Source organism: Giraffa tippelskirchi, chromosome 4 (assembly GCF_054371585.1).
Source record: "Giraffa tippelskirchi isolate mGirTip1 chromosome 4, T2T-mGirTip1v1.2.pri, whole genome shotgun sequence".
NCBI lineage: Eukaryota > Metazoa > Chordata > Mammalia > Artiodactyla > Giraffidae > Giraffa > Giraffa tippelskirchi.
This window is the reverse complement of record NC_137278.1, coordinates 173,407,654-173,435,059: the sequence shown is the minus strand read 5'-3', so window position 1 is coordinate 173,435,059 and position 27,406 is coordinate 173,407,654. Positions and strand designations below refer to the sequence as shown.

General features: G+C 36.4%; 1 protein-coding gene across 9 annotated transcripts in view; it reads left to right on the top strand.

Moving 5' to 3' along the window:
- Positions 1-27,406, top strand: part of FGD4 (FYVE, RhoGEF and PH domain containing 4) — a 277,869-nt gene that overhangs the window by 222,832 nt on the left and 27,631 nt on the right. For 5 of the 9 annotated variants that reach the window (XM_081591589.1, XM_081591597.1, XM_081591593.1 and 2 more), the window contains 10 exons: positions 418-556; positions 2,517-2,575; positions 2,902-3,048; positions 12,824-12,996; positions 16,288-16,318; positions 16,663-16,755; positions 17,068-17,193; positions 20,409-20,549; positions 22,898-23,038; positions 25,605-26,076. In XM_081591589.1, coding sequence (XP_081447715.1) covers positions 418-556; positions 2,517-2,575; positions 2,902-3,048; positions 12,824-12,996; positions 16,288-16,318; positions 16,663-16,755; positions 17,068-17,193; positions 20,409-20,549; positions 22,898-23,038; positions 25,605-25,862 — 1,308 coding nt within the window. In that variant the 3' untranslated portion in view covers positions 25,863-26,076. Of the gene's footprint in view, positions 1-417; positions 557-2,516; positions 2,576-2,901; positions 3,049-12,823; positions 12,997-16,287; positions 16,319-16,662; positions 16,756-17,067; positions 17,194-18,202; positions 18,391-20,408; positions 20,550-22,897; positions 23,039-25,604; positions 26,077-27,406 lie in introns of those variants that run through there. The other 4 variants (XM_081591590.1, XM_081591596.1, XM_081591595.1 and 1 more) reach the window with 2 other exon arrangements.

Below are 27,406 nucleotides of genomic sequence, written 5' to 3'. Positions count from 1 at the left end.
GCTTCTTTTGAAAATCTCTGGAGTTATGATTTGATAGTTTGACCTGACAAACCCTTGTAATGACCAATGAAAGTAGATGCCAACAATCTGAAATTTTCTTGCTTAAAATTCTGCTTGAATTTTTTTTTTTTTTTTTGTGACTAGATTGGTGGTCCTCAGACTTTAATGGAAAAAATTGGGGATTTTCTTAAATACATGTGCCCAGGCTGTGGCCTCAAAATTGTGGTTTCATAGTTTGGAGTGGGGTTTAGGATTTCCATTTTTAATAGCATCCCAAGAATGTATCTAATGCAGGTGATGCACAGGCCACACTTTGTAGAGAAACACTGCCCTTAGTGAAAGTTCTGTATTACCTTGAGGTTTTAGACTGGCTAACCTAATTTTTAAATCTTTCTTTAAAAACCTTTCTCATTACAGAAACAGAAGATCTGTGGGAGCTTGACTTTGCAGCATCACATGCTAGAACCTGTTCAGCGCATTCCCCGGTATGAGATGCTCCTTAAGGACTACCTAAGGAAATTGCCCCCTGATTCTCCGGACTGGAATGATGCTAAAAGTAAATCCCCCCTTCCATTATGGGATAATTTAGTGGCCAAGTAGCCTTGTGATTTCAAAGTGAAGTAGAAGCCACTTTAGTAAAATATTGGTGCCAGAAAATAACCTCACTGGAAATGTTACCAACACCTCAATTAGGCAAGCACTTTTGAGCCCAAATCATAGGCTTAGAGCAATGCAAATCACATTTCTCATGCTGGTTTCACATTAGTGATTAACTCTGAAATATAAACCTGTAGTCTTAGAGACATCTGGAATAGCAATACACAATTACCTTCTCACAGGAAGAGTACAACCATTCAGAATTACTAGTGCTGCTGGTTAATTACGGGGGTAGATATATACCAAGAAAACTGAGATGACATTTACTATTTAAAAATAGCCTAAGCAAAGTGATTTCTCTCTACCTTTTACTAAGACAGAAGAGAAAATAATGATGTTTAGTGTCAGTTAGCATTTTCCCTGAGAAAACTTTATTCCTGTTCTACGCATTATCTTTTTTTTTTTCATTAGGTCATAATGAAAGACTTTTTAGGACCTAAGAATTTCAATAAGATATTTGTTTTCTTGTGTACTTTTGAAAAAGTCAATTAACTGTGTAGAATGAAAGTTTAACTTGGGTTGGTAATCAACTGCTACTAAAACCAGCAGAATTAGTGGTAGGATTGGAAGTTGGATTACTATTGCTGCTTCTCAAACTAGTCTCTTGGGCCGTAGCCCCAGCCTATCTTAACTTGTCTCCCTCTACCTTGGATCCTATATGGAATGTACTGAGTTGCCCAAATCAGGATAGTTCTCTAAAATATAAATAAAATTTCCTTTTCTTCTATATTCAAAGACTTTGACTTCTGCTAAGGTACCTATGTCAAAAGTGAGAAAGTCGGAATTATCTGATGGTCCAGTAGTTAAGAATTCACCTGCCAAAGCAGAGGATACAGTTTTGATCTCTTGTCTGGGAGGATTCCACATGCTGCAGAGCAGCTAAGCCCATGCACCACAACTGTGGAGGCTGTAGGCCACAACTCCTTAAAGCCCATGCACCACAGAGCTCATGTTCCACAACAAGAGAAGCCACAGAAGTGAGAAACCCATACAATGCAACAAAGAGTAGCCCCTGACTGCTGCAACTAGAGAAAACTTGCACACAAAAACAAAGACCCGGGGCAGCCAAAAAATAAAAATAGAAAAAAAGAAGACTGTGCAGTGAGTGGGGTAGGGGCTGGTGGTCCCCACACCTCCTCCCCCCACCCAAAATGAGAAGGTCAGCAACATAATAGGGTATTTTATTGCTCTTTGATTTCCCATTACCACTTATACTAACATTTTAAGGAAACACAAAAATACTTTTAGAAACCTAAAAGTAGAGGGGAAAGCAGCAAAAGTGCATTTTGTTCAGCAGTAGAACAAAGACAGAAAAGTTGGTTCAGAATGATGAGGTTGTGCTATCAGAATTAACCCAACCAGTATTCATAAGATAGAAAAGAAAGGAGGAGAGCAGGACATGATGGGGGATTGAGAACATTCCCTCAGGTTAACCCAGCAGGAAGCCTCAGCTTACACCTTCGACCTCTCTTCAACAGCAGTCATGTGCCAAATGAAACTAATGTATTTTCCATTCAGGGTTGCATAAAAATGAATTGACATAATATATATGAACACCCCTGACAAAGTACCTTGTAACAAGCTATGGTCACGATGTTTGCTATTTTGAAGATTCCTAATGAATTAAATGTACCTGTGAGCGTAGTCACTATATAGGACTTTTTATGAGTAAATACCTTTCAAATTCCAAATCATCTGCTTACAAATGAACTTTGGAAGTATCCAGTTTGTAAATGGAAATTGCCCCTGCTTTTATTGTGTATCTTTGGTCTCAGATTCCTTATTATACTATATATTACTCAGCTATCTAATAATATAGTAAGGACAAAATATATTAACTTTTCTTTTTTCCTGTTTAGAATCACTTGAAATTATATCTACAGCAGCAAGCCATTCTAATAGTGCAATAAGAAAAATGGTAAGTAGTTTTCAGAGGAAATGGGAATCTTTTAGTTAGATAATTGTTAATAATGTAGTCTAATATTATCTACAGTTTTGGACCAAAATGAATTGATACAAGTGAACAAAAAATATTGTTTATAAAATGTTTAGGACTGTCTGTGATTATCCTCTTCCCTCTTCTCCCAGGTTTTAATTTGCTCTTAACTGATCTTTATACATAAGTTTATGCTTAGTTCCAATCCTTTCTGAATTGTGTATATTTTAGCTACAGTCATTGATTAAAGGCATTAAGGTGAAACCTCCTTATATTTGATTTTGCTGTGTTTTGTTTTAATTTCCTAGGAAAACCTAAAGAAACTTTTAGAGATTTATGAAATGTTGGGAGAAGAAGAAGACATTGTAAATCCTTCAAATGAATTAATAAAAGATGGACAGATCCTCAAACTAGCTGCTCGGAACACGTCAGCACAAGAACGCTACCTTTTCTTAGTGAGTTTTGTAATATGAGGAAGTCACATAAGTATACCTCATAACACTGTTACATGTATCTTGGAAAAGTAGAGTGCTTGCTTGCTCACCCAAGCAATTATTTCTAATCTGATTTAGTCAATACTGTCTGGATTCCACATCAGGGAATGTCCGTAGTAACTGAAACTTGTTCTTTGAAGGACACAAATCTGTTTTTGAAGTCTTTTTCTGTAATTTTTCTGTGTACTTATCATATGTAATTTATTTCAGTAACACATAGTGAAGATAAATTTAACTTTTCCTTGAAGATCATAGGCATCAGTGTATATGTGGGGATCACTATTTTAATTATTCTTGTTTAAAGAAATATATAGACAAAGTTGTAAAACTTGTGCTTCAAATGTCTGTGTAAAAGTACATTAGTTTGCTACATAGTTCTTTTTCGCTGTAGTCACTCCCTGTCCCTCTCTTAACTTCCTGGAAATGACAGTTAGTCTAGAACTTCCTGGAGAAAAGAATGGCAAACCACTTCAGCATTCCTGCCTTGAGAACCCCATGAACAGTATGAAAAGGCAAAAAGATATGACACTGAAAGATGAACTCCCCAGGTCAGTAAACGCCCAGTATGCTACGGGAGAAGAGTGGATAAATAACTCCAGAAAGAATGAAGAGATGGAGCCAAAGCAAAAACAACACCCATCTATGGATGTGACGGGTGATGAAAGTAAAGTCCAATGCTGTAAAGCACAATATTGCATAGGAACCTGGAATATTAGGTCCATGAATCGAGGTAAATTGGAAGTGGTCAAACAGGACATGGCAAGACATTTTAGGAATCAGAAAACTAAAATGGACCAGAATAGATGAATTTAGTTCAGATGACCACTATATCTGTTACTGGGGGCAAGAATCCCTTAGAAGAAATGGAGTAGCCCTCATAGTCAACCAAAGAGTCCAAAATGCAGTGCTTGGATGCAATCTCAAAAATGACAGAATGATCTCTGTTCATTTCCAAGGCAAACCATTCAATATCACAGTAATCCAAGTCTATGCCCCAACCACTAATGCTGAAGAAGTTGAAGTTGAACGTTTCTATGAAGACCTACAAGACCTTCGAGAACTAGTATCAAAAAAAGATGTCCTTTTCATCATCAGGGACTGGAATGCAAAAGCAGGTAGTTAAGAGATACCCGGAGTAACAGGCAAATTTGGCCTTGGAGTACAAAATGAAGTAGGGCAAAGACTAACAGTTTTGTCAAGAGAACACACTGGTCATACAAAACACCCTGTTCCAACAACACAAGAGAATACTCTACACGTGGACATCACCAGATGGTCAATACCGAAATCAGATTGATTATATTCTTTGCAGCCGAAGATGGAGAAGCTCTTTACAGCCAGCAAACAAGACTGGAAGCTGACTGTGGCTCAGACATGAACTTCTTATTACCAAATTCAAACTTAAACTGAAGAAAGTAGGGAAAGCCACTAGACCATTTAGATATGACCTATATCAAATCCCTTTTGATTATACAGTGGAAGTGACAAATAGATTCAAGGAATTAGATGTGATAGACAGTGCCTGAAGAATGATGGACAGAGGTTCATAACATTGTATAGGAGGCAGTGATCAAAACCATCCCCAAGAAGAAAAATGCAAAAAAGCAAAATGTTTGTCTGAGGAGGCCTTACAAATAGCTGAGAAAAGAAGAAAGCTAAAGGCAAAGGAGAAAATGAAAGATATACCCATTTGAATGCAGAGTTTCAAAGAACAGCAAGGAGAGATAAGAAAACCTTCCTAAGTCATCAATGCAAAGATATAAAGGAAAACAATAGAATGGGAAAGACTAGATATCTCTTCAAGAATATTAGGGATCATAGGGGAACATTTTATGCAAAGTGGAAGTGAAAATCGCTCTGTTGTGTCCCACTCTTTGTGACCCCATGGACTATACAGTCCATGGAATTCTCCAGGCCAGAATACTGGAGTGGGTAGCCTATCCCTACTCCAGTAGGTCTTCCCCACCCAGGAATCAAACTGGAGTCTCCTGCATTGCAGGTGGATTCTTTACCAATTGAGCTATTAGGGAAGCATCTTCATGCAGAGATGGGCACAATAGAAGAGAGAAATGGTATGGACCTAACAGAAACAGAAGATATTAAGAAGAGGTGGTAAGAATACACAAAAGAGCTATAGAAAAGAGTTCTTAGTGACCCAGATAACTATGATTGTGTGATCACTCACCTAGAGCCAGACATCTTGGAGTGTGAGGTCAAGTGGGCCTTAGAAAGCATCACTATGAACAAAGCTAGTGGAGGTGATGGAATTCCAGCTAAGCTGTTTCATATCCTAAAAGATGATGCTGTGAAAGTGCTGTCCTCAATATGCCACCAAATTTGGAAAACTCAACAGTGGCACAGGACTGGAAAAGGCCAGTTTTCATTCCAATCCCAAAGAAAGGCAATGCCAAAGAATATTCAAACTACTGCACAGTTGCACTCATCTCACATGCTAGCAAAGGAATGCTCAAAATTCTCCAAGGTAGGCTTCAACAGTACATGAACCCAGAACTTGCAGATGTTCGAGCTGGATTTAGAAAAGGCAGAGGAACCAGAGATCAAATTGCCAACATCCGTTGGATCATAGAAAAAGCAAGAAAATCCCAGAAAAACATCTACTTTTGCTTCATTGACTAAGCTAAAGCCTTTGACTCGGTGGATCACAACGAACTTTGGAAAATTCTTCCAAGAGATAGGAATACCAGACCACCTTACCTGCCTCCTGAGAAATCTGTGTGTAGGTCAAGAAGCAACAGTTAGAACCTGGCATGGAATAACAAACTGGTTCCAAGTTTGGAAAGGAGTACATCAAGGCTGTATATTGTCACCCTGCTTAGTTAACTTACATGCATAGTGCATCATGCAAAATGCTGGGCTGGAGGCAGCACAAGTTGGAATTGAGATTGCTAGGAGAAATATCAGTCATCTCAGATATACAGATGACACCACACTTATGGCAGAAAGCAAAGAAGAACTAAAGAACCTCTTGATGAAAGTGAAAGAGGAAAGTGAAAAAGCTGCCTTAAAACTCAGCATTAAAAAAACGAAGATCATGGCATCTGGCCCCATCACTTCATGGCAAAAAAAAGTGAGGAAACAGTGGAAACAGTGACAGACTTTATTTCCTTGGGCTCCAAAATCTCTGCAGATGGTGACTACAGACATGAAATTAAAAGACGCTTGCCCCTTGGAAGAAAAGCTATGACCAACCTAGACAGTGTATTAAAAAACTGATACATTACTTTGCCAACAAAGGTCCATCTAGTCAAAGCTATGGTTTTTCCAGTAGTCATGTATGGATGTGAGAGTTGGACCATAAAGAAAGCTAAGCACCGAAGAATTGATGCTTTTGAACTGTGGTGTTGGAGAAGACTCTTGAGAGTCCCTTGAACTGCAAGCAGATCAAACCAGTCACTTCTAAAGGAAATCATTCCTGAATATCATTGGAAGGACGATGCTAAAGCTGAAGCTCCAATTCTTTGGCCACCTGATGGGAAGAACTGACTCATTGGAAAAAAAGATTGAAGGCACGAGGAGAAGGGGATGACAGAGGATGAGATGGTTGGATGGCATCACTGACTTGATGTACATGAGTTTGAGCAAGCTCTGGTAGTTGGTGATGGATAGGATGGTCTGGCGTGCAGTAGTCCGTGGGGTCGCAATGAGTCAGACACAACTGAGCAACTGTTCTGAACTGAACTAGGACTTACTAAAAATAAGAGCTCTTCTTGAGGCATCCAGACCTTTATATTTTAGTCTCTATTAATTCCAGTCCCTTTCTATGTCTAATGATACAGTAATAATCATAACAGCTAACAATGTTTAATAATAAGCTAACCTTGAATAATTGAATAATAGCTCAGTAAATTTTAGCTATTTCTATGATTGTTATTATAGGCAAAGAAACAGAGTTACATTGATTAAGAGACTGCCCTGTGAATGTCACATGCCACATTCTCAGGATGTTATTCACGTCTGACTTTTCTGCTGCATAGCAGTCATATCACCAGCCTTAGTATGAGTTGTTGGCGACTAGAGGATTCTGTTGTCTGATTGCAGCTTCCCTTGTAAGACAAATTTATAGCACCTGTCATGCAGAGCATGTTCATGATATCTCTCATTTTTAAAAAAGAACATTTGGCCACCAGGTGATCGAACATTTCTAGTTCAAGTTTATAAAACTCAAGAAAATTGAAAATGTGTCCACACAAAATTTGTACATGAATGTTCTTAGCAAAGTTATTTATTATAGCCCCAAAGTGGAAGCAACCTAAATGTTCATCAATTGATAAATAGATAAACAATTTGGTATACCTATTCACTGGAATATTATATGGCAGTAAAAAGGAATAAAATACTAATATATGCTATGTGGATAAACTTTGAAACATTGTGTAAGTGAAAGAAGCCACTCACAAAAAGGCCTCACTGTATGATGTGATTTCATTTACATGAAATGTCTAGAATATCACTTACTATTTATAGGAAGTAAGTATTGGTAGCCTTGGGCTGGTATGGAGAGGAAATAGGTACAGGTTTTCTGTTTAGAGTCATAAAGTGTTCTGAAATTAATAGTGATGGTTGCACAATTTACAACTATATAAAAACCGTGAATTATACATTTTAAAAGGGTTTTTTGAATTATATCTCATAACTTATAATTTTTATAGATAGTTTCCAAATTACCTACAGAAAAATCTTCATTTGGGCTCCAAAGAAGAACTTCAGCTTTCAGAGGTTTTATAGAGACCTAAATGTAAATCAGGGACTTGTAATGTTTTATTAGGGTTCAGAGAGCTATTTACTTAGAAATATAGGTTTTGTTACTCAGTTATGGTGAAGCCAACACATCAGGAGAAGATTGCCATTGAAAAGATAGCTATACTCACAGATCCCAAAAGGCAGGGTAACGCCACACCAAGGGCTTCGTGAAAAAGCACCAGCATTGGTCAGAAGGCAGAGGGAGCAAGCAGAACATGTGGGCAAGAACTTTTAGTTTGGTTTCTGCAAGAAGGAATAGGCAAGGCAGGGAAAACATGCTTAGAATTTACTGGTTTAAATCATTTCATTAGATTGTGGGGCAAAGGGACCGTTGCCTGGTACCTAGCCTTCAGGTTCTCGGAGAAGGCAAATACTGGCCCAAAATATAAGAACTCAGTAGAGAAGATGGTTGGGGTGTGGCCTCTGGGTCTGTTAGTTTAAAGTTATGCTTACCTGTGAGTCACTCACTGTCTCAGAATTGAGTAGTCCTGAGAGGGGGCATCACTTCATGGCAAATAGATGGGGAAACAGTGGAAATAGTGGCTGACTTTATTTTTGGGGGCTCCAAAATCACTGCAAATGGTGACTGCAGCCATGAAATTAAAAGATGCTTACTCCTTGGAAGGAAGGTCATGGCCAACCTAGAGAGCATATTAAAAAGCAGAGACATTACTTTGTCAACAAAGGTCCATCTAGTCAAGGCTATGGTTTTTCCAGTAGTCATGTATGGATGTGAGAGTTGGACTATAAAGAAAGCTGAGCACCAAAGAATTGATGCTTTTGAACTGTGGTGTTGGAGAAGACTCTTGAGAGTCCCTTGGACTGCAAGGAGATCCAACCAGTCCATCCTAAAGGCGATCAGTCCTGGGTGTTCATTGAAAGGACTAATGTTGAAATTGAAACTCCAATACTTTGGCCACCTGATGTGAAGAGCTGACTCATTTGAAAAGATCTTGATGCTGGGAAAGATTGAGGGCAAGAGGAGAAGGGGACGACAGAGGATGAGATGGTTGGATGGCATCACCGACTCGATGGACATGGGTTTGGGTAGACTCCGGGAGTTGGTGATGGACAGGGAGGCCTGGCGTGCTGCGGTTCATGGGGTCACAAAGAGTTGGACTCGACTGAGCAACTGAATGACTGAGAGGGGGCAGTCCTCCAATGTCAGCACGGCCCCGAAATGTCAGAGCATCAGAAATCCACATTAAAAAGACATGCTTAATATCTATTCTGGGCAAAATGCCTGGTAGTCAGTGTCTTCTGTTTATCTTTACTCTACCTTTAGGTGCTTAGGTAAATTGCCTTCCCCCTCTTCAACATTACTGTTACAGTTTCCATAGTTAAACTTTAAGCTCTGTGCCTAACAGTGATCTTGTTTTAATTTTCACATTTGAGAATTATTGTGGCAATAGTTTTGGATTGAATACCTTAATACAGAGCCAGTATAAGAAGCTGTTTGGAGAACAGATGTCAAAGAGCTTGGAGGCGGGATACCGCAGTAGTGACTTTGAGGAAAGTACCTGAAAGTACCTGTCTTGTTCCAGTTATTATAAGTTATCAAACATATCATTCTCCTTCCTGGAGAATGAAGTCCTACAGTAGAAATTTTAGGAAAGCCTTATGCATCTTGTGAAGACCATCTGAGAAGCATTTCCTATGATGATCATTCTTTCAGTCCTCCCCTTCTAGTACTGCACTTGTCATAGAATCTGTCTTCTCTGCAGTACACATTTATTCCCATGGAGTATCTTACTTTTCTTATATGCAGAAACTTCAGAAGTACCTTTTTATTTTCCTTTCTCTCTAGAAGTAAAATGAAGGCTAGTTTTCTGTTTCTTACTCTGAAGATGTTACATTTGTAAATCTGAAAAGCCAAATTTATATTTAAAATTTGATTTCGGCTTTCAAATGATCATCATGTGTTTGCATTGTTTTCTTGCTTCCACATTATGCTTTTCATGTTAATGTAGGATACTCTGTTGAGTAAGTAAATAATCACATATGACATCTGAAAGTTAAAAAGAACCACTAAATTCTCCCATAGAATAAGAGATTTGATTCTTGGCTCTTTGGAGTTCTAGTCCTTATTTCCTTGTAGCTTTTGACAGAGTTATTATATATATATTATATATATAAAATATATAATATATATATACACACACATACGTATATGTATATATGTACACATATATTTTTTTCTCTTGACTAATTTAAAACTTTTAATATAGACCATGCAGTGGAAATTTTCTCCAACAGTATATTTTTACCTTCTAAAGCAAACTTTAATGAACTGTCATGAGTGGGACATAAAATTGAATTGTTTCAGTCAGATAATATATTTTAAGAGAATTGAAAGAATCAAGGAACACTGGAGATCAAGTAGGTGAAACTCTTCTACTCTTTAATAAAGTTGAGATTTTCTTCTAGGTTTTGGCACAGTCTAGCTCGTCTAGAGCTTGCCAGCCAGAGAATGCTTTGTCAATAACTACTTGTGAGCTATGGGCATGGAATCAAGAGAATCTTTCACTGAAAGGGAAAGTCAGTCTACTTGGTCCTACAGTTGTTATAACTTCCTTTTTTAGTTGTAGCAAAAACCCAGAGAAGGTGATGGTGGCTTTTGCCATAGGAGCAAGATTCACACAGGGAACAGGACTAGCTATTTAATTCCTCTATGTATATGACATGGACTTCTTTGTAAGCATTATCACCTGTACCTCTAAGCAGAAGAAGGGCATTATTAGATATATTGTAACCTGAGTTTATATAAGGTTAATATATAGTATTGACAATTTAGAATGTGAAGTCCCACTTAGGAAGAATAGGGGAAATGTAATCCTGAAAGCAGGAAAGGGAAAGAGAAGCACATCATTATAAGATGGTCTGTCATCTTTTGTGAGAATAACTACCAAAAGCAAATGCTCAGAACTTCCATATTCATGGGCTTGTGTTTCTACAAGATGATAAGACTTTGTCGAACTTTATACAGCAAATTTGAGTATGTGTATCTGATAACTCATAAATTTCATTCCATAACATTACATTTGTCACTCAGTTTGTAGAAAAATTTGATTATTGTTGCTGTCTTGAAAGTGTGAGTCCTCTCCATTTTGGTGACTGCTTTGTAGCTCTGCCGTACTGTTCAGATGTAGTGAAACCCCCTCCTGAGAAGGCCTTGATAGAAGAGAGAAAGAAATATTAACATGAACAGTTAGCAAGCAAGCTGTTGCCTGAATCAAGCTGCAATGATGATGATAACCTTTAAGAGTAGTTTCAGATCTCCAGAATCTGTGTACTACAAGGAGGCTGTGATTGCCATACTTAGAATATAACGGGCAATTAATGATAAAGATGGATTATATTCCCTTCTAGAAATGTGAATTTAAAGTGTTGTACTTTGGTATATCTGATAAAAATGTGTTTGGTGACCTTTTATTTCTGCATTATCCAGTGTGGAAGTGATATTTATGACACTGGTCATAGGAAGTTAAAAATAATGTATGAGGAACAACTGGTAAAAAATTTGCTTTCAGAATGAGTACAGTGGACATTGTCACATAAACATGTTGAAATGTTTTAAATATCCATCAACATTTCTTTGATGTTTGGAGCTAAATAGAAGACCTGGCAGAACAGGATATTATTCCTCATTTAATCCTCTCAGCAACTTGTGACTTTTACAGATAATGATCCGGAGGAATGAGAGGTTACATAAGAGGTTAATTTCTCAGTTGCTTTTGTCTTATAAAAAATATATTTAATCCAAGAAACAATGTTAGAAACAATAAATATGAAGTAGGAAGAAAATTATGGACCTTCTTTAGTAATCTGCCTACAAGTTAATCCAGATACTTAGACTTTCATCCTTTTGCATGATTTAATATATTTAAAAGTTAATTAAATGCCCTCCCCAAATCGTTGCTTGGTAGTGATTAGCAGGGGCTGCTCATTGTTGACTAGAAATGAGGCAGTAATTTGATTCAGTTTCAAAATAAATTCTTCGTTTTAAATAAAGACTTTTTACTAAAATAGATGACTTTTCTGTTAATTCATACATGATGAATTCTTATTGGAGATGGGTGGCAATATAAAACAGTGACTTTGTTTTTTCCAGATGATTTACTGTTCTAACCCATGCTCTAATAAATTTAAATGAATAATGTACCTACTTTTTAAAAAATTTGTTTTTTAATTGAGGGATAATTGCTTTACAGACTTTTGTTGTTTTCTGCCAAACCTCAACATGAATCAGCCATAGGTATACATATATCCCCTCCCTTTTGAACCTCCTTCCCATCTCCCTCCCCACCCCTCTAGTTTGATACAGAGCCCCTGTTTGAGTTTTCTGAACCACACAGCAAATTCATGTTGGCTGTCTGTTTTACATATGGCCATGTAAGTTTCCATGTTACTCTTTCAGTACATCTCACCCTCTCCCCTCTCCCCATGTCCATAAATCTATTCTCTATGTCTATTTCTCCATTGCTGCCCTGGAAATAAATTCTTCAGTACCATTTTTCTAGATTCTGTATATATGCGTTAGAATAATGATATTTATCTTTCTCTTTCTGACTTACTTCATTCTGAAGACTTGTTGCTTGAGATAACAACAGTTAGAAATTTTATTGTCTAAGGGCTTCAACTTATACGGTTGAGAACTTCAATTTCTGGTTTATAGAAGATCCTTAATAAATTGTTACTGAACCTAATTTCTTTAACTGATTTTCTTACTAGTATAAAATGATCTCTTTACTTAAATATTAGCAAAATATTTATGAACCAACAGAGGAAAATACATGCTACAAATTTTATAATATCATTTTGATATAGGCATGAAAGCTCTATAGTATAGAAATAATTTTTTCACAAAGAAAGCATGATATTCCCTGGAATTTTTGTCTTGGGCTACTTTCAATGTTGGTCACTTTCCTCTGTCTTGTTTTCCTGTTTTTTTAATGTGTATTCCTCTTTCTTGCAGTTCAACAACATGTTGTTATACTGTGTGCCAAAATTCAGCTTGGTGGGCTCTAAGTTCACTGTTCGAACCAGGGTAGGCATCGATGGAATGAAAATTGTAGAGACTCACAATGAGGAATATCCGCACACTTTCCAGGTATCTGGGAAAGAGAGAACACTGGAACTGCAAGCCAGGTAAGAGAACCATTCCACTCTCACAACTTTCCAAAAGCATCAGGTTAAATCGTAGGATACAATAATTCTGAGGCCTTTTCCCTAGCTTGGTTGAACATAAATGGAAAGATGTAAGCTCTTGAAAGTCAGAAATTGTCTTCCTTTTTGATTCCTGGTGCCTAGGATAGTGGTTTTTCAGACAGTAAACATTCAGTAAATTAATGTGGCTGTTTAGATTTACAAGGTACAGAGAATGAAGTTGTTGCATTCAAGTCAAAGTTTCAAGTCTTGGAGGAAAAATTTCTCTCCTAACCATTTTCCCCTCCATCTTTCCTTTTGGTTAACAAATGTTTATTGATGTTTATTATTTCATGATAAATGTTGAAGCTTTAGCAATCTGTCCTTCAGAGACTCTGCGTCCGTAGGACTTAATGGCACTTTGGTCTAGAGAATGACTAGAGGAGGCATTTTGGAAAAGATAATTCTCCTGCCACAATTGAGGATACATAAAGGGGGTCATTTGGGGCTATAGTAGCCTCTAGCAACCAGGACTTCTGGAAGGGGTGGCTCTTCTTATATGCTTTATTGAGTAGGAGAAAAGAGCTAGGGGTCTAGCATCCATCCCTCTAGCATAACCATGTTTGGAAAGAAAAAAAAAACAAAACCTGAGAACCACCTGTAGTAGATCACAGCCACCTCATGTGTGAACCTCTGGAAAACAGAATGCTGTCAGATTTTAAAATATCTGCTTTAAGAAAGTATCATACTTTTATCCTATAAAGACCAAGCATGGTGAAAATTGAGATTTGCCAAAAGTTCTGTACAGATCAGAAGGTTAACTACTAATCCCAGCTCTAATAGTTCTGATACCTTAGAGCCTGTGGAGAATCAGAGAGCCCTTGTGTTCCTTTCTATGTGATTCTGGCTGTTCACGTGAACTCATCCAGGATATATGTGCTTATTAGTAAGGTGCCTGCCAGGCTACAGTCCATAGGGTCGCAAAGAGTCAGATATAGCTGAAGCAACTTAGCACACACAACTCTGTATGAGCTTAAACTTCATATTTTCAAAAGAGAATAAATTATGTTAGTATGAATTTGTGCCCAGGGAGCAAGGGAATAGTAAATACAGATATGGAACATGTGGCAGACTAGGAAAGTTTGAAGAAATACCTCGCCAATTCTTTGATTTTCCACAGAAAATATTTAATGAACCTGCTTTGCTTAGGGAGCTTTCAGGAGGGTTCTCTGAGGATTAGGAGGTGGAATTTCAAGCATGAGTTAAAGTGGTGAAGAGCTTGGCCTTAAATGTTACAGTTTTCCTACTTTATCATGGTGAGATTTGGACTCCAGCTGTCAAACCTAAGAGAACAATGTATGTTGCTGTGCGTGGAAGCTCCTGACCGAAGTCCTTATTCAGTGGTTGACTAACTGAGTTGCCCAGGTGACAGGGAAGACTCATCAATATTTCAGATCATCATAGAAGTCTTCATTACTGATGAATGAAGATGTTGCTGGCTCTGAATGTGAGCATAGTTCCAAATCTGCAAACCTAAGAGATGTGTCTGAACAGCAGACAAGAGATTGTCAAGGTTTCTTGGCTTTCCTGAGTAGGGAGGAACTCCAGCCCCTCCATTAGCAAGTTGGGCTATTTTCCCTTCAGGATGGGGCTGATCCATTAAATTTTTTTTGTAAGTACAGGCAGTTTATCATTTTGCAGAGTTGCAACATGTACTATAGGATACAGTACAATTAGTATTGAAAACACATTCATTTTTCCTTAAATTTCTTATTCCCCTAATCTCATTGCATTAGTTGTATTTATCATTATTTGATTACTTGAAGATCTGAATGAAATGTGATTATTTATCTTCTGGTCTATAATGACTCTCTCAAGAGTATAGATGCTCATTGAAATTTTCAGAAAGTCAGAGGGATTAAATGGAACCTCAATTTGGGTATATATTTGATGGCATTTAAAGAGAATTCGCTTCTGAAGCAAATAATAGGAAAAAATGTACTGCTTTTCTTACTTAATAAGTCAGCCTCAAGACTGACCTCTTATACTCTGCTTCCCCTTCCACATTAAAAAGAATATAAGCTTTTGAATCAAAATTATTTTATATAGTTTTTATCAGTGGTTTTCTATTGCCAAATGGTTATAAAAATAGAGTAATGAATAAACAAAGGAGTAAAAAAAAAAATCTGTCATGATCGAGAAAGTAAAACAAAAAACATTGAAGACTTGTCAAGTTATGCATTTAAAAGGCTAAAAGCAGCTAGCAGATGATTATGCTTCCAGAGCAACAGAACTGATTTTGTGGGAGTGGGCATAACATTAGGAGAAATCTTTTTTGAGGGGTAAGATTGAAGCCCCTGCCCCCACCAAGGTTCTGGTTCAAGGATCCCCATGTGAAAAATAAGCAGACTCTTTAACATTTGGCAGGCACAGATTCCAGCAGCATTCCTGGCATATCATGATACTCAGTAATAGATTTGTGAGAAAGATGGATGGTGTTACAGGAGCAAGCCTCCTGCCAGACTCTCACAAATGTGATACCTGTGGGACTGAGGCATGTGACATTCAGGCTGAGACTGGGACTCAAACTTAGCCCTAGCCTACCAAATACACACAAACAAATAGAGCCCATTCTTCACAATCCCTCAATTTGGAGATAAAGTCTACTAAATGGGAAATTATTTTCCCACCAGAAAATTATTAAATACTGGGGTTCATTAATCTGTGAAATCTCCTTCCCACAGGCATTTAAATCTTTGTGTGCTTTATCTATAATGAATTAGGCATGGTGTTGCCTGAAGCCTCCTAGCAAAATAAAATTAAATTGCTTATCAAAGGAAATGTTAAATAGCTCCCTGAGGCCTTACAAAGACAATTTATGTTCTCAAGGATAATTACAATCTTTCCTAAGATGGGTTGTGACTAGTAGCCTTTCAAAGCCTCATGTGTTTTCATAAAAGTGAATTGGAAGACTAAGCCTATATCTAGTATAATGCTAGATCTACAGATCTAATATATACAACTAGTTGATGGTTGTTAAACCAATAGAAGCCCAACTTAACTCTCTCTGTCAAAAATTGTATGTACCAAAGTAAATGGATAGTCTAAAACTATGTTTATAAATTCATTTGTTCAGTTGCCAAAGATTCTGTTTTATTTTTATTATAACTCTGTCTTGGACATCCCCAAATTTTTCATAAAGTTGGAATAACATAAAAACATAATTTTATGCACTAGGTATAACTCATTAATGTTCTCTTTTTTCACTTTAATTTTTATTGTTGTATGTTTTAGTTCTGAGCAAGACAAAGAAGAATGGATCAAGGTAAACCTGATTTCTGTTTTCATTTTTGTTTTGTGGTAACCTCTGTATGTCTGTTCCAGTATTGTTGCCTGAGAATCCCATGGACAGAGGAGCCTGGCAGGCTGTAGTCCATCAGGTCATAGAAAGAATCAGACACGATTTAGCAACTAAACAACAACAACAACTGCATGCGTACCCATATGTACATGTATTGTTGTGTTATGCACATATTGTAATCATTAGAATAAGGTCATTTAATTTTTAAGGTGATTTATATTTTAGGTATTTGTTTAATAAAGTATTTATTTGTTTAATTAATTTGCATGTGATACTTTAATAGTGTTTGAATTTCATATGTATTTTAGGCACTTCAAGAGACTATTGATGCTTTCCATCAGAGGCATGAAACTTTCAGAAATGCAATTGCCAAGGATAATGAGATTCACTCAGAGGTTTCTGTAAGTTGAATTAAATTCTTTAAGTTCTTTTCTTTCTGCAGTTGTAGAATATCTATCTAGTCATTTTGTTATCCACTTTTTTTTCCCTTTACAACACCAAAACCAGCTGTTTGGACAGAATCTCATTTCTTAGATGAATACAATAGAGTGCCTTTTCATACTGCTTAAACTTCTTTGAACCTTTGTTTTCTTTTGCATCCTGAGTTTCAGGACATGGTATGAACAATGTTGTAAAAATGCTTCTTAAAATAAATGAATGGATGGATGGAAATGACAGTTTTTGCATTAAAATTGAATTTCTTTCCTTTTCAGACTGCTGAGCTAGGGAAAAGAGCTCCAAGATGGATCCGAGATAATGAAGTAACAATGTGTATGAAATGCAAGGAGCCTTTTAATGCCCTGACAAGAAGAAGGCATCATTGTCGAGCATGTGGACATGTACGTGAGATTTCTTGGTCATTAAGGTTGCTAATCCGTATACAAGTGTTATAAAATCATTATCTTGGAAAATAAAAAGAAATCATTCAATAAATCACTTAGTTGATAAACTTATTTTGGTGATAACTTTATGCAAAAGATTGTGTTGGGTTTGGGGGAAAACTGGTAAGCAAAATGATAGCCAGTTTCACAGAGCTCACATTTTAATGGAGAAAATAGATCAGTCAAGTAAACAGACAAGAATTTCAATTGACTATAAATGCAATAAGAAATCAAGGAGTTAAAATGGAGAATAATGGTAATGAAACAAGATTTGGAAGCAATTTTACTTAGAAAAATGAAGACCTATCTGAGGGGTTGATATTTAAGCTGATGCCTAAAACGTGAGCTAACCATAAAAAAGCAAGGCAGGAAGTACATTAAGACAGTAAGAGTTGTATATCAAAAGCCCTTTGGTAGGAAAGAACTTGATCTATTCTTGAGACTATCAAAACGTCATGCAGCTGGAGCATAATGAGCAAAAGAAATAGATAAATAAGAACCAAAGGAGTCAAGAGCTTTGAGAAAATAAGAGATGAAACCTATAGCTTAAGTAGAAGTTCAGGCTTTTGATAGGGAGAAGGGAACTTCTCTCCATTATAACAGAGGATGAAGGGAAAGGTGAGTGCTAATGTAGATGTGGTGTTTTTTTTTTGTTTTTTTTTTAATGCACTTTGATTTATTATTTATTTTTTTGTGGGTGTGTTTTTGATTTTCTGGTGGGAAATGAGGAGATTTAGGTCTGATAATATCAACATTTTCATTGAAATATGAGGAGGAGTCATCATCCAAAAGTAAAAGGGGAAGGAAGAAGGGGGCAGGAAATTTGAAAAAGAAGGTTGTCTCTGGGCAAGGAAAAGAGCCTACCAAAGAAACAATGATGGCCTGCTGGCTACCTTTTAGAGGTTTATGGTTATAAATTTAAAAGGACACACTAGTCCATTTAATACAGTGATATTTCTCTAACAAGATTCAGCAACGAAAATCAGAAAAGGCAGCTGACAGGTTTACAGCAGTTGAATTGTTTCATACGGAAAGAGTGAGAAGAAACAAAGCATGAACTGAAGCTGAAGAGAAGGAGTAGCAGGTGTTGGAGGGCCTTGTAAGCCAAGTTGAAGACTAATACTTTCTTCTAAAAAGCAACACAAAGACAGAAGGGTAGGCATTGTAGTGTCATGATTGAATGTATTATTAGTATGCTTTTGTGCAACAGTTTTTATTGATATACTCATAGATTATTCTCAATTACTCTGAAGATTTATTCTTCCTTTTTTTTCCAAGTTTTGACTCAATGAGACAGTTTTATAATCAAAACCAAACTGATAGCAAATATCTCCCCCCACCCCCCCGCCCAGGGTAAGACTTTTTAATCTATCACTGAGCTTACTTGAAATGATACCAGATACTGAAATACTATTTTCAATAAACAAAAATATGTTTGAATATTCTATGGCATAATTTGAAAATAAATATTAGTTGATATGAATTTGCAGATACAGACGTGTCTAATTTTAAATCCTAGAGTAATTTCATTGTAATCACGAGAAAACAATGAATAAGTTTTATCATGAATTTTACATGCTGTGAATCTAACCCAAAAGTTTTGCTAATATTTATATTTCTCAAATATAGTTTTTCTACTGTAAATGGAAAATTGCTTCTAGAAGCAAGGAGATAATTTTTTAAACCACAAGGATTTTTTTTTTAACAATTACCTTATAATAATTAGAAAAAAATACCATTCACTAAGAAGTAGCATGCGTTTGCATTATAGTCATTCATTCTATAAATGTCATTGGCATTCTATAAATATTTATTATATAAATAGGGAGAAAAATATACAAGGATGATTCCTCATAGAGCTTAGAGTCTAGTGAGGTTGACAGACATTAATGAAATAATCACACAAGTATATGATTAAAAATTGTGATCAGTACATGAAAAAGGTACATGAAACTTCAGTAACACAGTGTTGAGATGGGCTGTATTCTGGAAGTTGAAGGAGTCTTCCTTAAGGAAGTGAAATTTGAGTAAAATATCTGAAGAATGAGCAAGAATTAACTCACTGAAGCATAGATGAGAGAGGGAACGAAGCATAGCACTTTAGGAACTATAAGAAGTCAGTGTCACTGAAGACAGAATAAAAGGGATAGATCATGCAAGACTTTATAGGCCATGGTTAAAAATTTGCTCGTTATCCAAGAGCAAAGGGAATATTTTAAAGGAATTTAAATAGAAGAGAAACATATCAGGTTAGCATTTTAAAGGAAGTAAGTATCTCATTCCATTTGGAAAATAGCTTGAAGGGGCTCTTAGAGCAGCACCTGGACTCCAATAGGTATGCTACAAGGACCAGTCATGAGGCTATAATGGCCCACACCAAGACACTGATAGATTGGACTCAGGTGATTGCAAGGAAGACACAAGGACAGATTGAAAAAGTGTCTAGGAGGTAAAATCAGCAGGGCTTTATAATAAGGTGAATCTATAGGGTGAGGTAAAGAGAGGGGTCAGGATGACTGCTAGGTTTCTGACTTGCCATGACTGGTTAGAAGGCTGTTTTATTTAGAGCAATAGAGAGTACTGTAAGAGGGGAACAGGTTGAGAGGGCTAAGTGTAATAAGGAGAAAGCTGAGGGGAAGGAAGACTATGAATTCCTTTGGGGAGGATATTGATTAAATATCCAGAAGTATGCTTCCCAGGTAGCTCAGTAGTAAAGAATCCACCTGCCAACATAGGAGATGCAGGAGAAGCAGGTTTGATCCTTGGGTCAGGAAGATCCTCTGGAGAAGGAAATGGAAACCCACTCTAGTATTCTTGCCTGGAAAATCCCATGGCCAGAGGAGCCTGGTGGGCTGTAGTCCATAGGGCACAAAGAGTCAGACATGACTGAGTATACATGCATGCACATGAAGTATGAAAATCTGTACCAAGCCTTTGAAGATCTCCTACCTTTAGGGGTCAGAAAGAGAAGGATGAGCAACCAGAGCCCATCACAAATAACATTATAATACCATGACAAATACTCCAAATGTTCATGGGAATATTATTAGTCTAGCAAAAATTTGCCTTTTGCATTTAGCTTTTTCTCATTCATTATTACCTATAACTGATTACTGCTTAAATCTTATTTTATAAATATGGTTATTCACTCTGTTATTTTTTCCTAATTTAAGGTGGTTTGTTGGAAGTGTTCTGATTATAAAGCTCAACTTGAGTATGATGGTGGTAAACTGAGCAAAGTCTGTAAAGACTGTTATCAAATAATAAGTGGATTCACAGACAGTGAAGAAAAGAAAAGGAAAGGAATTTTAGAGGTATGAAATATTAAATATTGGATATCTTTCAGATTTTTATACTAGAAATAGAATTTCCTTTTAACTCTGAAAAATACAAGTAATATATTTTGTTATTTCTCTTAGTATACAATTTGGACCTTGATGAGCAAGATTTATGCTGTTGTTCTATTGCTGACTCTTGGGATCATGCTCAGTTGTATGGAAAGAAAAAGGGCAGTGCTTGATTAACCAACATGCATTTGAGAGTAAATCTAGTCCTTCCTTGGTATCTGGGGAATTGGTTCCAGGCCCCTTCACAGATACCAAAATCCATGGATGCTCAAATCTCTTACATCCATTCAGTGGTGTGGTACAGCTAGCCCTTCATATCCTTAGAGTCTGTATCCACAGATACAGAGGGCTGATTGTGTATTGACTTTGTGAAGGTGTAGTCAAATATTAGAGTATTAATTGTATCTCTTTTAATGCTCAACTTATTACAATATATCTATATATTTTTAAGAGGAAAGTGTCTCTCTCAATTTCATCATATTGCCTTTGAAAACTACTGTATGATATAAAAATTTAGATTAACATCTTATTACCTGAAAAACTCTTCCAGCTTATTGCATTTAAAGCATCATTTAATGTCCAGTGACAGTAATCTGAGAACTACATTGAAATATGAAATGTCTTACAACTGAGTTTAATTTATGTTTTACATAAATTCAGACCTCCCAAACCTAGGAACTGTAATGCAGCTAATATCTGAAATGAGTTTTATACCCAAATATATTAACAACGTAAGTAATAAATTATATAATAAGGCTCTTGCTGAGAGAAAGTTCAAGATAGCCTGGAAATCTGTGAAGAATAGGCTCATGATCAAAATTCTTATGTAGCTAAAGTTACAGAATACTTGGTTTATTTAGAATTTCTACAATTCATTGATTCTAAGAATCACTTAGTATTTATTAAACAAACATCTATGCTGTATAAACATACAAAAGTCATTTCTGTTAACTGAAGAAGGATCATAAACTTTAAAGTCCACTTGAGGTTAAAGTACGGTCCCACAAGCTATAACTCTGTATTCTTCTAGGATATAGGTGTTGCTTGTATGGCAAACCAGAATGGACTTTCTCTGGCAGGGGATGGTGGAAAGACATGCTTCAGTAGCTCCTAGAAACAAAAGTCATAATTTAGTATAAAATTTTTGCAATATGATAATAAAAAGTATGGGATGCCTTGGGGTCAGGGAAGATAGGTAACATTTCATTTGAGTCCAGAGTTCGTGTTCCTTGTCTTCAGATTGATTTTAAATGTTCATCTGTAAGATCTCTGCTTAGCTATATTTTTGTAAAATACACAGTTATGTACTCAAGTATCATCACTAGTCAGATTGCTGTGAAAGTTTCTAAATGCTCACACTTGCTTTTTGTGCTTATGTCTAACTGGTAGCAAAACAGTTTGCACACCAGCAGTGCTCAGTGGATGACCCTGGATTTGAGAGATACAAAAGAGATTCAGGGATTTCCAGTGGCTAAGACACTGCGTTTCCACTGCAGGGAACACAGGTTCAATACCTGGTCAGGGAACTAAGATCCTGCATGCCTCAAATAGAAAGAAAAAAAAAAGGCAGAAAAAAGATGCAAACCGTTGACCATTTTTTAGCATGGCCAAAAAATAGAAAAGAAAAAACAGAAAATAGATGCAAACCAATTGCTTTCCATAATATATGTAATAAAAACCATCATTAGTCAAAGGATATTGTTCCTTTTTAAACCAGTTATTTATGTATTAGGAGCCAAAGCAGAAAACTACACAGCTCTACCAAGAGTTAATGTAATTTTAAAAACTTTGAAATTATCTCAGGTATAGGGGCAGAGATTACTGGTAATCATTTGCCTTTTTGCTATTGTATTCTTAAATAGTGATGCTGATATAGCATTGTGGCTAAGAGTTCAAGCTCTGGATCCAGACTCAAATCCTAGTACACCATTTCCTAAATCTTAGGAAAGCTATTTCATCTCTAAACCTCATGATAATGAAAGTAATAACTTTTTGGTGTTGGTGTGAATGTTACATGAATTGATACAAGTAGTAAGCTAAGAAAAGTGCCTTCATAGTAAGCAGTTAATAAATGTTTAATTTTATGTAAATTCAAGGTCTGCTAATACAATTAAAATTGACTTAATTCATCATAGATCTAAATGCATATTTAAATAACTATTGCAGATGAACCTTTTTTTGGATAATCTCAGGAGGCATTTTATGTAAATATATTATAATTTATGAATATTCCCTTCAGTTGAATTACCTGGCTATCTGGCTTTATTTTGTGTTCATTTCTCTGTCTCACTATTTCTTGGCATTATATTTTCTAGATTGAATCAGCGGAAGTATCTGGAAACAGTGTGGTGTGCAGCTTTCTTCAGTATATGGAAAAGTCAAAACCTTGGCAGAAAGCTTGGTGTGTGATCCCCAAACAAGACCCTCTCGTGCTGTACATGTACGGTGCCCCCCAGGTATCTAAACTACATCTTTCTGAAGGGACAGAGGGAGGCCAGTGGACACTGAATTTAAAATTTTTCCATTACTTCTCTATAGAATAAAAGAATTCATACAGTTTCACTATTTTTCGTTATAATTGAAAGATATAAGTAACTATAATTCAGATTTATTTAGACTGATTCCTTCTATGTGTGTTTAGTTGCTCAGTCATAGCCAACTCTTTGCGACCCCATGGACTGTAGCCCACCAGGCTCCTCTGTTCATGGGATTCTCCAAGCAAAAAATATTGGAATGGGTAGCCATTTCCTTCTCCAAGGGAGAGTGGACCTTCCAGACCCAGGAATCGAACCCAGGTCTCCTGCATTGCAGGCGGATTCTTGACTGTCTAAGCCACCAGGGAAGCCCGATTCCTTCTATAGCCAAAAATGTTTTCTCCCTATGGATCATTTGCCCTCTTCTGTCAATCCTATTCAGTGGGCTTGAGAAAATATGGGTTGAATTAGTAAAGAACATGGGAAGAAGAGGTTGAATCAGAGGAAAAGGCAAGGAGCCTTTTTAATGATAGGAAATATCAATAAGCCTTTTTTTCAACCCCTGAAAGGATGGATACCTGAAAAAGAAAGCAATGTAAGAAGAAGGTGACTTTAAATCAACCTTGGATTACCATTATCCAGTAATAATTTGGGGGGACCTTTTGTGAATGTATCTGAAATAAGTATGTGGGAACAACAGACATACACCAGGCATTAATGGATTGTATTGTGCTTAAAAACCAACAACACAAAAATCAATTGTGCACTCACCTAGAAACATGAAAATTTTAATATACCTATTGTATTTTAGCCTATATCTACTTTAAGGGCTAGTGAAACTTTATTTTCAAAATAGGCTAAAAATGCCAAGATGTGTACATGTATTTTTTTTTAATTGAGGTATAAATGATTTACAACATCGAGTAAATATCAGATGTATAGCACAGCTATTCAGAAATTGCTCTGTATGTGTGTGTGTGTGTGTGTGTGTGTGTGAAAGTGAAAGTCCCTCAGTTGTGTCCAACTCTTTGCAGCCCCATGTAGCCTGCCTGGCTCCTCTGTCCTTGGACTTCTCCAGACAAGAATACTGGAGTGGGTAGCTGTACCCCTCTCCAGGGGATCTTCCCAACCCAGGAATTGAACCCAGGTCTTCTGCATTGCAGGCAGATTCTTTACTGTCTAGCCACCAGGGAAGCCCATATACATATTTTTTAGATTCTTTTCCCTTATAGGTTATTACATAATATTCAGTATAGTTCCCTGTGTTACAAATAGGTCCTTGTTGGTTATCTATTTTATACATATTAGTGTGTGTGTGTGTTAATCCTAGCCTCCCAATTTATCCCTCCTTCCACCCTTCTTTCCCCTTTGGTAACCAAAAAGCCAGTTTTTTTTTCTGTGTCTGTGAATGTCTCTTTCTGTTTTGGAAATAAGTTCATTTGTGTCTTTTTTTTCTTTTAGAGCCCACACATAAGTGATATCATATGATATTTGTCTTTCCTTTTTGGTTTACTTCACTTAGTATAATAATTTCTGTGTCCATCCAAGTTGCTGCAGATGGCATCGTTCATTCTTTTTATGGCTGAACAATATTCCATTGTGTATGTGTGTGTATATATATACCACATCTTGTTTATCCATTCATTTGTGGATGGATATTTAGGTTGCTTCCATGTTTTGACTGTTGTAAATAGTGCTGCACTGAATATTGAGGTGCAGTTTTCTCCGGTTGTATGCTCAGGAGTGGGATTGCAGGATCATATATTTGCTTTTGTTTTTGTTCAGTTTCTAAGTCATGTCTGACTGTGCAACCTACACGAACTGCAACACATCATTTTCTCTGTTTTCAGTTTTTTAAGGAACCTCGGCAGTGTTTTCCATAGTGGCTGAACCAATTTACATTTCCACCAACAGTGTAGGAGGTCTCCCTTTTCTCTACATCCTCTCCAGCATTTATTATTTATAGACTTTTTGATGGTGGCCATTCTGACCAGTGTAAGATGATACCTCATTGTACTTTTGATTTGCATTTCTCTAATTAGCAATGGTGAGCATCTTTTCATGTACCTTTTGGCCATTTGTATGTCTTTGAAGAAATGTCTATTTAGGTCTTCTGCCCATTTTTTTATTGGGTTATTTGTTTTTTTATTCTATTTCATTGTTTTTCCTATCCATAAGTAAATTGATGCATGAATGAATTAAACACCAAATAGAACTGTGTTTGGTAATGAAATCATCATTAACATTTGCTTATTTTGTACAATAAAACTACTGTTCTTTTCTTCTCTTTTACATTGAATAAAGAGCTGAATGGGCTCCCTCACAGGGGAAGAGGTGTGGGGTCAATGAATTCTAGCTGATTTAGGCATTCGTGCTTATTCATTAATTCACTCAGGTGACATTACCAGTGGCCTCATGCAGAGGCACAGTGCTAAGCAATGGATCTCTCCCATCTCCATGGAGAGCTCACAGTACAAGTCTGTGGAGAGATGGTGGGAAAGGAGTGTTAGTGGGAGCCGGATCACATCTCACCATGTTTTTTCCTTAGGATGTCAGAGCCCAGGCCACCATTCCACTCCTGGGCTATGTTGTGGACGACATCCCAAGGAGTGCAGACCTGCCACACAGTTTCAAACTGACCCAGTCTAAGTCTGTACACAGCTTTGCTGCAGACAGTGAGGAACTGAAACAGAAGTGGCTGAAAATCATCCTTTTAGCTGTCACAGGTGAGACGCCAGATGGTCCCAGCCAGCATCCAGACACTTTGGACGATCATCTTGAACCTAAGAGAAAATCAGAATGCTAAGTTCCAAGACCTACCACGGTGTAGGGCGTGTCTCAAGATTTATAGCTCACAGTATTCTCAGCTCTCCTTACTCATCTCTTAGCACTTTAATGTTGAAAAATTTTACAGGCTCATAAATGCATCTTTTGGGGGACTGTTTTCCTATGTTTATGTACTCTTAGTGAAATTAATGTGCATGGCCATTCTACCCATAAAGTTTGAAATAATGTGAAAAGTGGAGCATTTTTTTAATGATCTATTCCTTGAATATGTACTTTTGTCTTGGAAAAAAGTGGTATCAATTAATTCTATCACTTTAGGTTAGAGAAGTCCTCTTTCATTTAAGAAATCCTTTAATGTCTTCACTTATACATGTAGGCTTTATAACAGTTTGAAAGATATACCTCCATGTTGCCAAAATAGATCCACAGTAAAAAAAAAAAAAAAGAAAAACAACAATACAGGGACAATTTAGGCTATTGTATTAACTTATTTAAGTTAGTTTATAAAACAAGCTGCATAAATGATGTACATTCTTTTAAAGCAAAAGAAAAAAGACACATTGTTGGTACTCAAGATAATACTTGTGTTTGTAGAAATACTTCTAAGAATAAAATATCTTAAGTATATAGCAATTATGTACATATAGTATTAAATACAAATATATATATACACACTATCCACACTTTTCAGGTTAGGTTCATATTTGTCTCTAATTTATTTTTAAATATACAGCATGTTTTATCTTGGAACTGAGCAATGTTCTAAACTTATGAGATGTTTTTGCTGATTTACATTTAACTGATTAACAACTAAGGGTATTGATATTTTTATAATAAAAAGCTGTAATTTATGTGGCATGGGATATATTAGTGAGTTCCAACAGTATTTTTAAAGTACTATTTTTCTTTGTTCTGTGCCTATTTAAAACAGTGCCTCTCTTTGAAGGTGCTAATAATACCTAGTTAAATATAAGATTAGGGTTTAATTAATACTTCAGTCTTGATTACTCTGAGATAAAGTGCATTTTGGTCACTGGAATGATCAAGACATACAGATTATTTTACCCTTTACCGTCCTCTGATTGTTGTGGCAGTTAATATCAGCATGTACAAGATTCCTGACCTTACACAGAACTGGGACATACGGCAACTACATTTATTGTTATGTTTTCCTTTCCCTTAAGACTGTTAATTTTGGTTAAATGAGGACTATATATAATTAACACTTAAGATAACTGTGGGCTTATTCCTTTGTCAGATATGACAAAAATTTCACATGTGATATTCTATGATTAAGGGTAAAGGATTAAGAGAGTTTATGCTTAACTTTTTAAACCACCTCATTAAGGAACAGTGGGGGAAAATACAATATAGAAAAAATAGTATTTTAATGGCAGGTTTTAGGGGGTATAGTATGATTGATGAAAATTTGAGCATTTTTTCCCCCTTTTATCCTCTGGGGAATTTTAATAAACAATTTTAATATTAATAGATTCCTTGTCACAAAGGCCATTCTTTATTATATTGTAGTTGTGATTAAAATCTCACATTGTTGGATATTTA